At 35.9% G+C, this 15,504-nt stretch overlaps 5 protein-coding genes across 7 annotated transcripts; 2 read left to right on the top strand and 3 right to left on the bottom strand.

The window, feature by feature from the left end:
- The first annotated feature begins 218 nt into the window (after window positions 1-218).
- LOC119631495 lies at window positions 219-6,251 on the top strand. Its single transcript, XM_038023761.1, has 3 exons — window positions 219-411; window positions 1,495-4,089; window positions 4,192-6,251. Exons 1-3 carry the CDS (start codon window positions 333-335, stop codon window positions 6,219-6,221), a joined length of 4,704 nt encoding a protein of 1,567 aa, XP_037879689.1. The 5' UTR covers window positions 219-332; the 3' UTR covers window positions 6,222-6,251.
- A 179-nt stretch (window positions 6,252-6,430) lies between these two features.
- Window positions 6,431-7,187, bottom strand: LOC119632240. The gene has a single exon (XM_038025047.1). The coding sequence runs from the start codon at window positions 7,159-7,161 to the stop codon at window positions 6,487-6,489; it is 675 nt and encodes a 224-aa protein (XP_037880975.1). The 5' UTR covers window positions 7,162-7,187; the 3' UTR covers window positions 6,431-6,486.
- A 1,906-nt stretch (window positions 7,188-9,093) lies between these two features.
- Window positions 9,094-11,558, bottom strand: LOC119631572 (tRNA (guanine(37)-N1)-methyltransferase). 3 transcript variants are annotated; one of them, XM_038023913.1, is made up of 3 exons: window positions 11,499-11,558; window positions 9,582-9,724; window positions 9,094-9,491 (listed from the first exon to the last, which is right to left on the bottom strand). In XM_038023913.1, exons 2-3 carry the CDS (start codon window positions 9,720-9,722, stop codon window positions 9,312-9,314), a joined length of 321 nt encoding a protein of 106 aa, XP_037879841.1. In that variant the 5' UTR covers window positions 9,723-9,724; window positions 11,499-11,558; the 3' UTR covers window positions 9,094-9,311. The 3 variants fall into 3 exon arrangements, with proteins under 3 accessions (XP_037879841.1, XP_037879842.1, XP_037879843.1); XM_038023914.1 differs by lacking the exon at window positions 11,499-11,558 and adding an exon at window positions 11,461-11,482; XM_038023915.1 differs by lacking the exon at window positions 11,499-11,558 and adding an exon at window positions 11,400-11,429.
- Window positions 9,637-11,388, bottom strand: LOC119631571 (tRNA (guanine(37)-N1)-methyltransferase). The gene is made up of 2 exons (XM_038023912.1): window positions 9,840-11,388; window positions 9,637-9,724 (listed from the first exon to the last, which is right to left on the bottom strand). Exon 1 carries the CDS (start codon window positions 11,269-11,271, stop codon window positions 9,856-9,858), a length of 1,416 nt encoding a protein of 471 aa, XP_037879840.1. The 5' UTR covers window positions 11,272-11,388; the 3' UTR covers window positions 9,637-9,724; window positions 9,840-9,855.
- Window positions 11,559-13,025: 1,467 nt separating the features above from the next.
- Window positions 13,026-15,439, top strand: LOC119645334 (kinesin-like protein KIF3A). The gene has a single exon (XM_038045481.1). It carries the CDS (start codon window positions 13,156-13,158, stop codon window positions 15,172-15,174), a length of 2,019 nt encoding a protein of 672 aa, XP_037901409.1. The 5' UTR covers window positions 13,026-13,155; the 3' UTR covers window positions 15,175-15,439.
- The last annotated feature ends 65 nt before the right edge of the window (window positions 15,440-15,504 follow it).

The raw sequence follows: 15,504 nt of genomic DNA, 5'->3' as shown, positions 1-15,504 counted from the left end.
ATGAAAATAAATTCAAGTAGCGCCTAGGCTGACAGTGTCGTTTGTGAGTGCAATCGCCACGTATTGAAAATGAAAAATATTTTTAAAAAGTGTGTTGTATTGTACGGAATTATTTAACGTTGCGACCAGAAATTTAATTTAGAAAAATAAAAGAAAGAATGAAAAAATGAAGGCATTGAAAATATTGAAAAGAATTATTTAGAAAAATTTCTTAAAGAAAAATTTCATTTAAAGTGCATTTTCGAAATTTGGTTCCTTTACAAATTGAAATTGAAAGTTTTTAAAATCCTTTTCAATTCTCTTCTATCCTTTTATCAACCACAGCAGCGTGCATGGGAAATCAACAGGGGAAACTACAACATCATAATCAAAGTGGCCGACCTAAAAAGAATGTTCACTGGAAGACAGCAGGTAATGGGTAACGAAAATGCCCTAAATCTGTGCAGTATTTCCGCATATTTCTTAGGAAAAAGTCGACGTTTTTTTTTTTTTAATCTTAAATATAAAAAACTCATAGATTTTAGACATAAATAGCTGATATGTCTGTCGGGTGGGAGCGTTAGAAATGTGGTTATTTTTAGAACTATGTCTATACTCAAGTGGTTGACTTTGCCGTTTGCTGTGTATTGAATCGTATATTTGTTGTTCTCTGTATATATTCAGTGCATATGTAAACAGAAGAGAGGTTATGTAGAGCTTGATCGGCATGCTTCGATATCCACTACCAGGATACAGCGGATCACATAGTTTAGCATAAGATTTTAGATAAGAAACTGACACAACTGTCAGATGGAATGCTTCGTACCAAACTTTTATTAGTGATATCTGCATCGCGTGAATGAACCCTAAAGTTATTTAGTTTAGATATTAGGTGATGATTCTTATAATCGGATTCAATTAGTTTTAGAATTTCGGTCTTAAATTAAAAATTTTCATTCTTACCTTCGAATAGTAGATGTAATTTCACACGCTCCAAATTGTATGATTTCGTAGGAGGTGATTCAATTTCAATACTAAAGGCGATTAGCATATGAAACGTTAGTGACGGTGCACGGATTCTTCTCGCTTCCTCGTAATGCAAATTTGCTGATATGACAGCTTCGGTATATTTAAAAGTAAGTCTTCAACAATTTGAATGCGTTAAGAGAAATGTAAACAAGGGAGAGAGATAAAAAGACATAAATGAAGAGAGAAAAGAAAGTGAATCGCCAACATCAATGCAATCGTAATAAAAATAAAAAAAAAGGAAGAAAAACTGAGAGCAAAAAAAAATTTTTAGAAAACCTAACAACAACAAGTGAAGGGAAACTAAATGTCGTAATTTGTTTCGTGGAAGCAAACATCAGCAAATATTTGTTTTAGTTGCTTTTCTTCTTCTGTATTTTTCGAGTTTACGCATACATTTGCTTTATGAATCACTATGAGGTTGTTGCACTTATTACTAAACATATATCTCTTCGGTTCGGCTAATCAGAATACTTTATTACTTTTCAGAACGTCCATCTCCGCCCGGACGTCCAATGTTAATACCGTTGCCCGATCAGCAACCTGATGTTATTAGTTTACGTTTTGAACGTCCAAAGGTTGATGGCGGCTCACCCATTACAGGCTATGTTGTCGAACATCGGCGCATGGGCTCACCTCATTGGGTACGAGCCACTCCTACACCAATTACGCGCTGTGAAGTGTGCATAAGTGGTCTTGAGCCGGGTTGGCGTTACCAATTTCGTGTTTTTGCCGAAAATATCGTGGGGCGATCCGAACCTAGCGAATTATCTGATATTTTAACCGTCACCTTGCAGCGTAACGCTATCAGCGTGCCCCGCTTTATAAATGAACTAGAAGATAAACATGTTGTTGAAGATGAACGTATCGAATTTCGTGTACGATTTTTGGGTCAACCACCACCTGAGATAAACTGGTTCAAGGACGGTTATGAAATTTTCAGTAGTAGACGCACAAAAATTGTTAACGATAGCGAAGCGAGCGTTTTAATCATACACCAAGTAGCATTGACGGATGAGGGTGAAATAAAATGTACAGCAACCAATCGTGCTGGTCATGTGGTAACGAAAGCTCATCTTTTTGTGCAGGCTCCGCCTAAAATACGTTTGCCACGTACCTATGAAGACGGTCTTATCGTAGAGGCACAAGAGGTGTTACGTCTTAAAGTAGGTATAGCTGGGCAGCCACCCCCCATTGTGACCTGGTTCCATGAGGGTGAACCTGTCATTAATAGGGACCGTTTTGAAATTATCAATGCCGAACGCAATTCTATGTTAAAAATTGATAACATTCAGCGGGAAGATAGAGGCGAGTATGATATACGCGCTTCCAACAAGCTCGGAGAAGACACGGCATCTTTCCTAGTTACCGTCACAGCTAGACCAAATCCTCCGGGCAAAGTTCGTCTTAATATGTCATTTGGTAAATCCGCCACTTTATCTTGGACAACTCCGATCGATGATGGCGGCTGTAAGATTGGCAACTACATCGTGGAATACTTCCGAGTTGGCTGGAATGTGTGGCTAAAGGCGGCCACAACCAGATCGCTAAGCACAACGTTACATGATTTAATAGAAGGCTCAGAGTATAAATTTCGTGTAAAAGCCGAAAATCCATATGGCTTAAGTGACCCCAGTGAAGAATCAGACATTCTTTTCATACCCGACCCTAAAAGAGGTATTACAAAACCAAAATCCGCTATTAAATTAATTGATAACAAATTCGAAGAAAAGCCCGTGCCCCCACGCAGAAAAACTTTGTCGCCACCACGTTCGGTAGCTGATGCAGCCACGGAAACATTAACTTTTAGAATATCTCCAAGACATGAACGAAAATATAAACCTCAACTTTTAGACTCCGAGGACTTACACAGAGAAATGTCCTACGGAATGCCGGATCGACTTTTGAAGCAAGAAATACACAAAAGTCCTTCACCTTTTACCAATGGAGCTAAATCTACCGAAAGCCCTAGTAAATTGATACGTTCGAATTTGACAGCTCCTCTCAAAAAAGAGGAGAAGCTATTTAAAACCTCACCTACAAAAGCTACGGAATCGTTGCTAACAGTCTCGAAATCGCCCCAGCGTTCTCCTACCATGCCAAGTAAATGTATAGAAATTCCGACGCCTTCAAAAACAGTAAACAAATCACCACAACTTTCACCTTCAAAGGAAAACGCCGGAAAGGCTTCTGTGAAAATGCTCCAAAATGAAAAGAAAGAAAACCTAATATCCAAAAAAGAAAAACAGTCTCTAAAAAAGATCGAGGAACAATCAAAAGAAACTCAGGCATCGAAAAGTGCGCCAACAAAAGATATCGCTAAGAAACCTGCACTTTTTCAAAGCCTACTTAAGCCAAAAGAAAAATCCCCTTCAAAATCCAAGCAAGTATCGACTCCGTCTTTGGAGCAACTGCGAAATGTTAGTTTGAGCCCCGAGTCAACAAAGGATAATCTAGGCGCAGTTAAAAGTTCTCCTGTTCCGAACGATTCCGTTCAGAGAAGCTTAGTTACGGCTCTGGAACGCAGTACAGAGCCTGCAGAAATGAACGATCATCAATCAGTAAGACGTTATTCCAATCATGCATTGAGTCCAGCACGCAATATCCCCGATCTAGCAATAGCTGTAGCTGCCGATAATTTAAATAATACGACCGAAAGTTTTAAACCACCCATTGAACAAGGTTCTAATAGTAATGCTTCAGTGAGAAAATATTCTGGTCACGCTCTTAGCCCAGCACGCAACGTACCTAACTTAGCCATAGCCATAGCTACTAGCAATTTGGGCAACGCCATTGACATTGACAAGCAGTCTATTGAAGATAAGTTTAACGATTTTGGTAAAGACAATGGCTTGGCTTACAAACGACCCACGATAGATATAAGCGCGCCTGCAACTATTATTGCCCCTCTGACACCAGAGACGTTAGCTTCTCCCACCAGCGCTTTAAGTCCTGAACCTTCTGAGATGGCATCTCCAAATCTATATCAATCAAACAACGACAAGCATGATGATGTACATACCAGTAACGAATTCATGCTTGTTGTATTTAATAAAAGTAGCAAAGTTAAGGATAATAAAGATAGTAAGTCTTTCATCCTGCAAACCTCTCTTTCACTGTACCCCTTCGAGATAGCTAGCATTTAATCTCAACACCCACTAACGCTTTTTTTTAAATTCTTTCCAGAGCAAGATTCCTTCGAATTGGATTTAGAAGATGCCATACAACCGCCCCCAATCTCAATTTCAGCCCCCGATTTGGCTTTACTGGAATACACAACCCTGCACACTACCTTCCCAATCCGGCGTTCAGTAAGCTCTACCGAATTATTGTACGAACGAGCAATGGCTCGTTTTTACGAAGCCGTTGAATTGGAAGAGGCTGAAAAGGCGCGCAAACTTAAAATTGCACAAGACAAACTAACGAGCACTACTAACATCCAGCCACCTACTATGCGTAAGCGTTTAGGGTCTATGACAGAAGCGGAGCGTTTATCGTTTGAGAAACGTAGTGAATTGAGAAGACAATCAGCAGACATTACGTGTAACATACAAAAATGGAGCTCAAAAGAGAATGTAAATGAAATGAAACCTATAACACGAACCACGCCTATGGTATTAAACAAACGTCAGGAAAGTCAGGAAAGTGAAGAGTATAGCGAGGAATATCCCGAGGCAAGTGCTTTGCAGAAAGATGACAGTTTTGAACTAGGTTCGGATTACACAGAAAGCACCGCCTCATCCGATGAAGATTCCATAGCGAAATTTAAAATGGAATTAATGGCACGGACACGTTCACCTAGTCCGCGTGAATTAGAAACCTACCATCCACGCAATATGACGGCGGGCATATTTACCCCCTATAGAACGCCTACGCCCGATGAAGCTGCCTTAGTACTTACACGACCAGTACCTTTACCCAGCCCAGATTTCGTACCTAAACCCATATTGAAACGACCATCAAATGAGAATGTTGGATCGATAACATCGAGTGATAATGGCAACGCAAATAATAAAACGGAGCAATCGAGTAGTGAGAAACTAGATATAGCTAAGGGTATTAAGGCCTTCTTTAAACGAGACAAACAACGTACCAATGAAACCGAAAAAAATACCGAAGAAAATGAAATGTTATCAAACCCTCAAGAAAAATCCAACATTTCAATATTGGCTGCAGAAATAGAAAAAAAAAGACGAGCTAAAGAAGAGGAAGAGTTACGCAAACGTCAAGAAGCTGAACGTATAATGATGGAAGAAGCGCATGCGGCAGCAGATCACTATAGTGAATTAGTACATCTGGTCAGCACTACACGAAAATATCATACACCCATTTATATGGATCAGGAAGAACTGAAAAAAGTAACTGCCAAAGCCGTCGAGGAAGGGGAGGCAACTGGAGAAGATGAAGAAAATGAAGATATAAATCCACAACCTGTGCAAGCGGAACCACAGCCTATTCTAGCGCCACCAGCAACAAATAATAAACCAAAGCTTCCCATTTTGGAGAAAGAACAAGTAAAATATGTGAGTAATACACCCACTGAATTAACAGTTGATATCATAACTGCGGAAAGTAATCAAGTACCCGAAGCATCCAGCGAGAATAACTTATCCTCACAACAGCCAAAACTTTCATTAGTCCCTCCAACAGAAGATCAAGAAGAGACTATAGAGACCACTATATTAAGTGAAACTGTAGAAGAAAGACCCGATTCTCGGGGCCGTCCCCGTTTAATTAAAGTGAAACGTATTCTTAAGAAACGAGTACCATCCAGCACACGTTCACGCGACACATCACTTAGTCGACCACCCTCCCAGCAAGATCATATAATAGGAGGGCAACAAAGAGTTGTCTCAAGAACGAGACGTTCAACCACAGCGGAATCTAGATCTCCAGTACCCACAGGTCGTCAGATCTTACCTTCAATAAAATCAACATCCCAAGCAAATGAAGAAGAACGTAAATCATCCAGCCAAGGAGATATCGACCCAGTTAACGGTAAAACTCATGAACAACTTATAGCAGAAGCACATGAAAACGTGCGTTCAGCAGTCAGCTACTCAACCGACCTAATACTGTTTATGGTTGCTTGCTACGTATATTTGTTCAAAGACGCAAGACTGGTATTACCGATATTGGCCCTAATGATCTATCGTCAATTGGGCGAAGCCATCAACAAATGTATACCGAATTGGTTGAAACGCAAAAAACAATAAGTTTAAGTTCCCGTTTTCTTATCCACATCTAAAACAAGAAAAGAAAAACTTTGGTTTTATATTCATTTCCAAACCCTATACAAGTCTATCTGCCTACATATCGATATGTTAAAATTTTTTTTTAATTTGAATGAATTTCTTAATTTTTAATATTACAATAAAAAGTTTTATTTTTATTTTATAATTTTTAAAATTCTATTTCAATAATTAATGTTGCTGGATTTTTAAGATCGGAAACATATAACGGTTTTGCTGCTTTTTTTAATTAATGTGCAGATGCAACCGTTGACCAACCAAATAGATTACGTATAAAATGATCAAATTGTTCGATATTAACACCAGCGTCCTCTAAAGCGGCTATAACACGTTGAGCTTCCGGATAAGCAATTACACGTTCGTAAACTACTTGCAAACTTTGTAAACGCGTCCAAAGCTGCGAAAAATCTCCATTTTCAGCGACTTTCATATTAATATGTGTACTTAATAGATCTTGAGGATAATACATAAGAAATTCATTAACAAATCCCTGCCAACCGTAGACCGTACTCGACCAATATGGCGAACGATTAAATATAACCAATTCACCAGATTCCTCCATTGAAGACAATTCACCGCCTGACATCATTAACTGTACACGTACCCAATTGCGAAAGCCTATCACTTCGGGCTGTGTGCGAAAGCGCATATAAGCGACGTGAGCGTCATTCGAATTAATAATGCGAATAATATTTTGAAATTGTTGATCGTTTAACAAATAGCGCGTTACTAGACGTTTAATTGATTTGAAAGGCACCATATGAAAAAGCTCCTCTAAATCTTGAGTTAGCGTAGAGATCGTTGATGTTGTCGAAAACTCGACAGCATTATTATGGGCTAGTTGAGCAGCCAGTAAGCCCATTACGCAGACAGTAAGAAAAGTTAAAACCGTTAAATATCTCATTATTAACACCGCTTAAGCGAATGACGCTACTCCGAATAGGTTGCATTCATATTTGCTACTTCTCTTTTATAACGATATTTTTGCCAACAGCCTCATCGCTGTTATCTTCGTTAAAATTATTTATGAGGTACTGGAATTTAGTTAGAATTTAGTTACGATGAAGAAATGTCATCTTTCTATTGACTTAAGCTTTATATATCATGCGATAAAAAATATTTATATATTGTATATATTTACTGGAAATTGAAATAATTAACTCTTATTATTCACACATATATATATATTCCAACCACCCAAATCAAATAGTTGATTGGTCAAAGTTAAATTTGCGTCCCATATCTGTAATCCAAAAACAATGTTTCGAACTGTTTAAAGCACGGAATTGATCGAAATCATCAGTGACTAACCAACTAAAACGGAGATCATCTTACAAATCAAAATGCCCGAAACAAAATTTCGCAATTCTTTTTCGATATATAAGTCTATCTATTTCTTTCTAAATTTTCCACTTTTTTACCTTTTCAGAAATGGAAAAAAAACTTTTCTTCGTTGTTCCATCAAAAGTTTGATGGAATGCGCAGTTGAAATATCGGTAGAAATTTCAGCTATCAAGCACATATGCACCAAACAAAATGCTCCCCCGCAGATTTATAACTATTACATGTCTGTCTGTATACTTATTATTATCCCTTAAAAGCTTTGTCCTTTGGAGGAAAAAAAAGAATATACGTAACAAGTTTCAATTTTTAAGACGAAGTGTTCCAAAAGGGAGAGACAGATAAACAAATCAAATCTTTACTTACAATGAAAGCTCGTTTTTTTTTTTTGCTGTAGTAGCGAATAAAGACAAAATTTTTCTCACTAACTTTGATGCATATTCAATGATCCTAAACATAGGAAAGTAAAGAAGAAAAAGGCAATCAGACTTTTACTTTGGGAAAAGCTTTGCAATAACGTCGATCAATTGTACAAATATTTCGAAGGTTTTCTTTTCTGTTAGCAATGATTCGACTACTAGTTCAATGACCAATGCTTAAGCAAAATAATCTCGAAATCTTTTACGTTTTTGGGAATGTTTTCCAAATGGGAGATCATATGGACATTTAAAATATTCACCACTTAGTTGATCGTAGTCTTGTTAGACTAGATATGTTGACATATCTTGTTCGTTAACCTCCAAATTCGAATTCTTGGTAACAAACAAATGCCTCAAGTCAAAGCTTAATAGTGTTACATCAACAGCTTCGAAGTTAGGTTCACTCACAAAATCTCTAGATAAGTTAAAACATGGGATTATATATATTGTTCTATGTCTTGCGATTAAGATTGATGCAACGGTATTTGCATTCTTAAAACCTTCTTAAAAACCTTGAATCTCCTTGAATCCGAAAACTTAGTTACTTGCTCAAATTGAAAATTAATTTCGTATGCAGCGGACAGATCGCTTTATGAGGTTGCGACAAAGAGTTCTCCGTCATTAATAAACACTCAACATTTTTAACCAACATATTATAGGTCACACAGCGCACGTACGCGTTGTGTGACAAGCTTAAAATGTAGTTCAAAGGACCTTTGATGCATGATACTCATTAAAATACTCCAATAAAATCGAACAATTAATATATTCGCATAATCCGATTACGCGAATTACAATAATGATATAAGTATGAAGTATAACAGAAATCTATACATAATTTACGCTTACGTCACGGAAAGTAATACGTATGTTGACAGAAACATTAGTTAGCCGGTCACATAAACATAAACAGAATTCCGTTCTTATCTAATTTATTTCACATTGCATACTTATCTGCTCCTACTAAGGCATCAAAAAGATGAGAAGATAAATACGCCTTTCACAAGTTACATGATGATGCCACAGATAACGGTAATGAGTTGCTTTTTTACTTACCAATAAATCAAACACAAGTATTACTGTACACAAATTAAAATGATTTTTCTAGGAAATGTAGTTATTTTTACAACGTCAGGTTAAAATTTTTATGAACAGCTTGTACAAGGCAAATAAACTGATTGCTAACACTAGTTAGTTTTTTCAATTGATTGATATATTTAATGACTACAACAAAAGTTTGGGAAATTGAATATTTCTCATCTGTCTCCAGACCCCATAGGTATTCAAGCTTTTACTAGAATTTCAAATTTTTCAATTCGGCCGAGACATTCGCGCTATTCGCTGAAGCTGGCTTTTTGGCTGATTTTAGGGGACGAGCTTGAGATTTCTTTGGCTTCTTCATAACTAACTCCTTATGCAGCTCTTTAAGCGCCTCATCAGATTTTTCTTGTTTTTTATTCACCTCATCTTTTATCTACAAAAAAGAAAAGAAATAATAATAATAATAATAATAAAATAAATGTTTAAAGACCTTGTTAATAAAAAAAATGTAGTCATCTTTTACCTTTTTTAAATTACCGCGCACTTGTTTGGCCTTTTTAGAATGATTCTTATCCGAGACTTTAAAAACATTTTTATCTTTCTTCGCTTTATTTAAAGTCTTTGCGCTCTGCGACTGGCCCTTACTTTTCGACTTACGACCCATCGCTGAAATTCAAGTATGGAACAAACGTAAAAATTAAATGAAATTTGTTAATTTTTTTAAATTAAAACAAAATTAAATAAAACTTGTTTTTTTTCTTTTTAATTTTTTATTTCTTACTTTGTTAATTCTAAACCTAACAACATTTAAACTTGGTTTTACTAATTAAATTATCTCCGTTTATATCAGCTGTTCGTTTACGTGACAAATCATTCGGTATAGAATTTGTTAAAATCTCCTTTGTTAACCAAAAGGATACCCTAAACATATCCTTATTAGGAGCAACATTGCGTACAAAATGTACGCCATGTAGATTTTCAGTTAATTTCGAACCCAGATTAGATTCTACATTTTGTAAAGCCATTGCCTCATTGTTTAAACCCTTAGCGAATGTGTATACATGTACTAAGGGATATTTAATCTTGTCGGAAGTGAAATCTATTATTTTATTTCTGCACTCATGCTCAAATAAGCCACAGAAGGTGTTTAAAAATTCTACCGCTAAACTAGGTAAATTCATGGTTATGTGAATGCTGTAAGTTCCAATGTCGTTCTCTTGCCATCTTTCACACAAATCCTTTTTTAAATCCTCTAAAATAAATTTACGGCCATCTTTATTGTAAAGCTTCGCTTGTTTTAAACATTTGTTACGTCTCATATTATGCTCCAGCCATTTATAACTCTCGGGGTTTAAATCATTGGCCAGAACAAAACACTTTTTACGTGCTGCGGGTACAGAAAAAGGACCGACACCAGCAAATACGTCGTACAAAATGTCGCCAGGTTGTAATATTTTCACAATTCTTTCATGCTCGCCGCACAAACGAGGATTCCAATAGACTTTCGAAAAATCAAAATGAAAACATGAACCATTCTCTTTAGCTTCCACTTGATAGTCGGGTTCACCACATAGTAGTTCCAATTGAAAATTACGGTAAGTATTATTTATAGCGGCTGTTTTATTAACCACTGTACGACATCCATGCACTTTGTCCAATAAAATTTGACCGATTATGTGCTTATAGTCTAGCAAATTATCCTTTAAATTTATATGTACTATATGGCCAATGCAGGAATAGGATGTCAATCCATCCGTTTCCTGCGGCAAAATGGCTTTAAAAAGCTCATCTGCTCTCCAGTTATCGAAGGAAAGCGCCAATCGTGTTAAACCAAAATCATCTTTTGTGACACCTAAAATTTTTAAATCACTGTGTGGTAAATCCTCATAGCATTTTACCGGCGTAGGATGCAACAGGATCTCTCGTATTTCTTCTACTTTATTTTCAATTTTCAATGGCCGGACAGGTTTTAAACACGGCATTTTTAGTAGCAAAGCCTTTATTAATGGCAAAACTTTATGCGACTTTTCTTCTTTTACCCATAAACGTGGTACCTCAATTGTTTTACAAAATGCCTCTCTCCGTAATATTTTCATCAATTTTACTTCTTCTGGTGGTTTTAATAATTCACAATCCATTTTTCTCCAATAGTGTGTTACGCGAACTCCAAAATAACTACTAACATAAATGTTTTTGGTAATTTTTAGTAGCATTAATATTTGTGCAATTATAGAAACGATCGCCTTAGTAAGCTGAGAAAAGTAGAAAATTTTTTCTTTCTCATGCCATCAATTGCGTCAAATACTAATTAACTTCTTTCCATTAGCTTACATTAAAATACCTAATTTCTAATTTTTGATATATATATCTTCAATTATTTAAACTTTTTCAATCAAATTTACCAAGAAATATACCACAATTATATTGAGAAAAAGCTTACCTTAAATTTTTTCTTGGTTTTTCTTCTCTTAATTTCGGATAAATCTCGTAAGTTTAGCGATGATATCAATTGTACTAAAAATTAAAAACCGCTAAAAGAACTTGAAAAAGCATGAACGGGATTAACTTAATTATGCGTTATTCTTATTTTTGTGATGCGAGTTAAATTTAGTCGATTGTATACAATACTCTATGAGACTTGACAAATCATATGGATTTTGTAGGTACAAAAACAAATAACATAAAAAGAATAATAAAATACATGAAAAAATGAAGACCGTTTCTTTTAAATTTAAATCTAATCTGCCTAATTTATGTTTATTCTGTACTAATTTTACATTATGTATTATGTTAAAAAAATTATGTTAAAAAAATTAAAAAGCAAACAATAAGGACCACTTTTTTATACTTAAAATATATTCGCCAAATGATTTTATTAGAAGAAAATAAATAGTAATTCATAAATGGCTTTTTATTTGAATGGTAGTTTTTGGAGATTAACAAAACAGTTTCGTCAAGCGGAAAAATTCAGCCTCTTAATTAAAATTCGAGTTTATTAATGTCAAGGAAATAATTTCTAAAATTAAAAAATTTCAGGTAATAACCGATATTTATGGATTTATTATGAAGCAAAAGACGCATTAATGGGAAAACGATAATCATTGTCTGCTCAGGACGCTTCCTGAATAACTAATGCTGCGTATCGCAGCATACAATAAATTAGATACATATAAATTAGTGGGAAAATGTTTGGGGAAATATTTATTAGCGATGTTGAAAACCGTCACTGCTTACATGATAAAAGTTCTCGTGAATGTTGCACCAAATTCGTTATCATCACGTTTTTGGAGAAGTGGTCCTAGCCAACATTTGCTAGTTTTTCTTAATGGCTTATCTAATCAATCTTCTTTATCACCAATCAATCAGAAAGCTTATTTACTTTTTAATTAACTTTCTTATTGTGGATTTCTATATATTTGTTGTTTTTTATTTATATTGAATTTTTTATGTTTGGTTCTGAAACTATATGACCTTTTTTACATTTTTCTATAAAATCATACGGCAACGCAGCTTCTAATTGAGTTTACCACTTAAGACTTTTAAAGCCGACTTTAATAGTAACGCATCATTGCGTCAGCCCGCTTATTGTGTCAACTAGTTGCTTCAATAAAGTTTAGTAAAAAAACCGGCAAAGTTAAAGTCTTAACCTGAATATAGGGATAATGCATCATTGCGTTAGTCCCCCAAGCATACTAATGTAGTTAGAAGCGTTGAATATTGTTGTCCAATTAGAAATTAAAGAATTATTAAATAAAGTTAATATTTGTCTTAAACGCATCAATTAATTGTATAAAGCATAAACGTATGATAAGAAAGAAATATATTAAAAAGATGCGTTATTCCAAGGAAAGTATAATCGCGGTTTTTCGTGTCAGCAAGCAACCCTATATTGAAAATTTTACGCTAATCTTTGATAATTATTTTTTTTATACTAAACGAATTGTAGACAACACTATAATATAAAATTAGATGTTCAAAGGAAACAAAAAAAATCAATAAAGGTACTTTAGCAAAATTTTTTGCTAAACTGAAAAAAGGCAATATTGTGTAAGAAGGAAACAAACATCAAAGTTATCGTAAAGGAAAAATATTAAACAATGACTGAAGACAATAATGAACAACAAGCTGAAGTAGAAAATGTACGAGTGGTGGTGCGTGCTCGTCCTATGGATAGAAATGAAATCATGTCAGGTTCGCTAAGTGTTATTAAGGTTGATAAATTGAAGCGCGCCATCACTGTAGTCAAGCCTAATGCTACTTCGAATGAACCACCCAAAACATACTACTTTGATAATGTATTCGATGGTGAGTCCAACCAGTTAGATTTATACGTAGATACTGCTCGACCAATTGTTGAAAAAGTCCTGGAAGGTTACAATGGTACTATATTGGCCTATGGCCAGACAGGTACTGGTAAAACGTATACTATGTCCGGTAGCGCAGAATCGCCGCAAACGAAAGGCATCATACCGAATGCTTTTGCGCATATTTTTGGCCACATTGCAAAGGCTAGAGAAAATCAGAAATTTTTAGTACGCGTCAGTTATATGGAAATTTATAACGAGGAAGTGCGTGACTTGTTGGGTAAAGATGTTACCAAAAGCTTGGAAGTTAAAGAGCGTCCCGATATTGGCGTCTTTGTTAAGGATTTGAGCGGTTATGTAGTACATAACGCTGACGATCTAGAAAATATTATGAGATTAGGGAACAAAAATCGTGCTGTTGGTGCTACAAAAATGAATTTGGAATCTTCTCGCTCGCATGCTATATTTTCCATAACCATAGAGCGCAGTGAGTTGGGCGAAGGCGGTCAACAGCATGTACGTATGGGCAAATTGCAATTAGTCGATTTAGCTGGTTCAGAGAGGCAAAGTAAAACTCAAGCTAGCGGTCAACGTCTGAAGGAAGCTACAAAAATCAATTTATCTTTATCCGTGTTGGGCAATGTCATCAGTGCTTTGGTGGATGGAAAAAGTGCTCACATTCCTTATCGTAATTCCAAGTTAACACGTTTGCTTCAGGATTCTTTGGGTGGAAACTCGAAGACGGTAATGTGTGCTACTATTTCTCCAGCCGACACCAATTATATGGAAACAATATCAACTTTACGTTATGCTAGTCGCGCTAAAAACATTCAAAACCGCATGCATGTTAATGAAGAGCCAAAAGACGCTTTGTTACGTCACTTTCAAGAAGAGATCGAACGTTTGCGCAAACAGCTGGAAGAAGGCTATGAAGAAGAGTTGGTTGAGGGGGAAGAAGAAGAAGAAGAGGGTGATGATGACGATGAAATTGAAACTGAGGTATTGGCTGATGCGCAGCCCCAATTAAACAGTGAAAAGAAAGAAATTCGCGAGAAGCGTTTAGCCAAGAAGGAAGCTTTGGAACGTCGCAAACGGGAGCATCAACATGAAATTGCCAACGCCAAATCGGAGCAAGAGCAATTGCGTAATAAACTTATATCACTGGAAGGCAAAATACTAGTAGGTGGTGAAAATCTTTTGGAGAAAGCACAAACTCAACAGAAACTACTGGAGCAATCCTTGGAAGAGCTGGAGGAACGTGAAAGAGCCGAACAGGCTTTACGGGAGACATTACAGCAAAAAGAAACTGAACGCATAGATATCGAAGAACGTTACTCGTCCCTACAGGAGGCTAATACTGGCATTACTAAGAAAATTCATCGAGTTATGCAAATGCTGATGGGTGTTAAAGCTGAATTAGCCGATCAACAGCAAGAACATCAACGTGAGAAAGAAGCCATATATGAAAATATACGCTCTCTATCACGTGAATTGGCTTTGTGTGAACTTGTACTGAATTCCTATATACCAAAAGAATATCAGTCTATGATTAATCAGTATACCCACTGGAATGAGGATATCGGCGAATGGCAATTGAAATGTGTTGCCTATACCGGCAACAATATGCGCAAACATATATCAGAAACAAAAGACAATAACAAAGATGCAAATGATTTGATCGATTTATCGCATGTGTATCTTAGTTATAATTCGGAATCGGTTACGCAACCTATGCGAGCTAAGTCCTCATTAGGCTCAGCAAGGCCGCGTACTTCAGGTGTACCACGGCCTACTACAGCTCGAAGATATTGAGCGCAAGATTATCATCATCATCATCACTATCGTCATCAAGATCAACATCATCAATGTCGCTGTCATGCGTACGATGATCAAATATGTTCTGCGGATAAATTCATACCGGTGGATTACTGTTCATCACTTCTACGTACTCAAGCTTGGTTAATATTATTTTTGTTTTGTGTGTATTATTGTTTCCATATATTATTTTCGTGTGATTAAAAAAAGGTATTAGCGAAACGCATTTGTTTTAACATATTTATTTATTTACTTATCTTTTCTTTTATTATTATTGTAGATTTTTCCATATATATTGTTTAAGCACAAATTTTCTAAAAATAAAAT

This window comes from Glossina fuscipes, unplaced genomic scaffold, assembly GCF_014805625.2.
Source record: "Glossina fuscipes isolate IAEA_lab_2018 unplaced genomic scaffold, Yale_Gfus_2 1, whole genome shotgun sequence".
NCBI classification, from domain to species: Eukaryota; Metazoa; Arthropoda; class Insecta; order Diptera; family Glossinidae; genus Glossina; species Glossina fuscipes.
The sequence above is the reverse complement of the archived record's forward strand: the minus strand, read 5'-3'. Positions and strand labels throughout refer to the sequence as shown.

What these genes read in the sequence shown, in the direction of transcription:
- LOC119631495 (XM_038023761.1), top strand. Translation starts at nt 333, where the DNA reads ATGGGAAATCAACAGGGGAAACTACAACATCATAATCAAAGTGGCCGA. An exon ending in TGTTCACTGGAAGACAGCAG is followed by an intron (nt 412 to 1,494) that starts GTAATGGGTAAC and finishes ATTACTTTTCAG; the next exon opens with AACGTCCATCTCCGCCCGGA. An exon ending in AGTTAAGGATAATAAAGATA is followed by an intron (nt 4,090 to 4,191) that starts GTAAGTCTTTCA and finishes AATTCTTTCCAG; the next exon opens with AGCAAGATTCCTTCGAATTG.
- LOC119632240 (XM_038025047.1), bottom strand. Translation starts at nt 7,161, where the DNA reads ATGAGATATTTAACGGTTTTAACTTTTCTTACTGTCTGCGTAATGGGC.
- LOC119631572 (XM_038023913.1), bottom strand. Translation starts at nt 9,722, where the DNA reads ATGGGTCGTAAGTCGAAAAGTAAGGGCCAGTCGCAGAGCGCAAAGACT. An exon ending in TGCGCGGTAATTTAAAAAAG is followed by an intron (nt 9,492 to 9,581) that starts GTAAAAGATGAC and finishes TCTTTTTTGTAG; the next exon opens with ATAAAAGATGAGGTGAATAA.
- LOC119631571 (XM_038023912.1), bottom strand. Translation starts at nt 11,271, where the DNA reads ATGCTACTAAAAATTACCAAAAACATTTATGTTAGTAGTTATTTTGGA.
- LOC119645334 (XM_038045481.1), top strand. Translation starts at nt 13,156, where the DNA reads ATGACTGAAGACAATAATGAACAACAAGCTGAAGTAGAAAATGTACGA.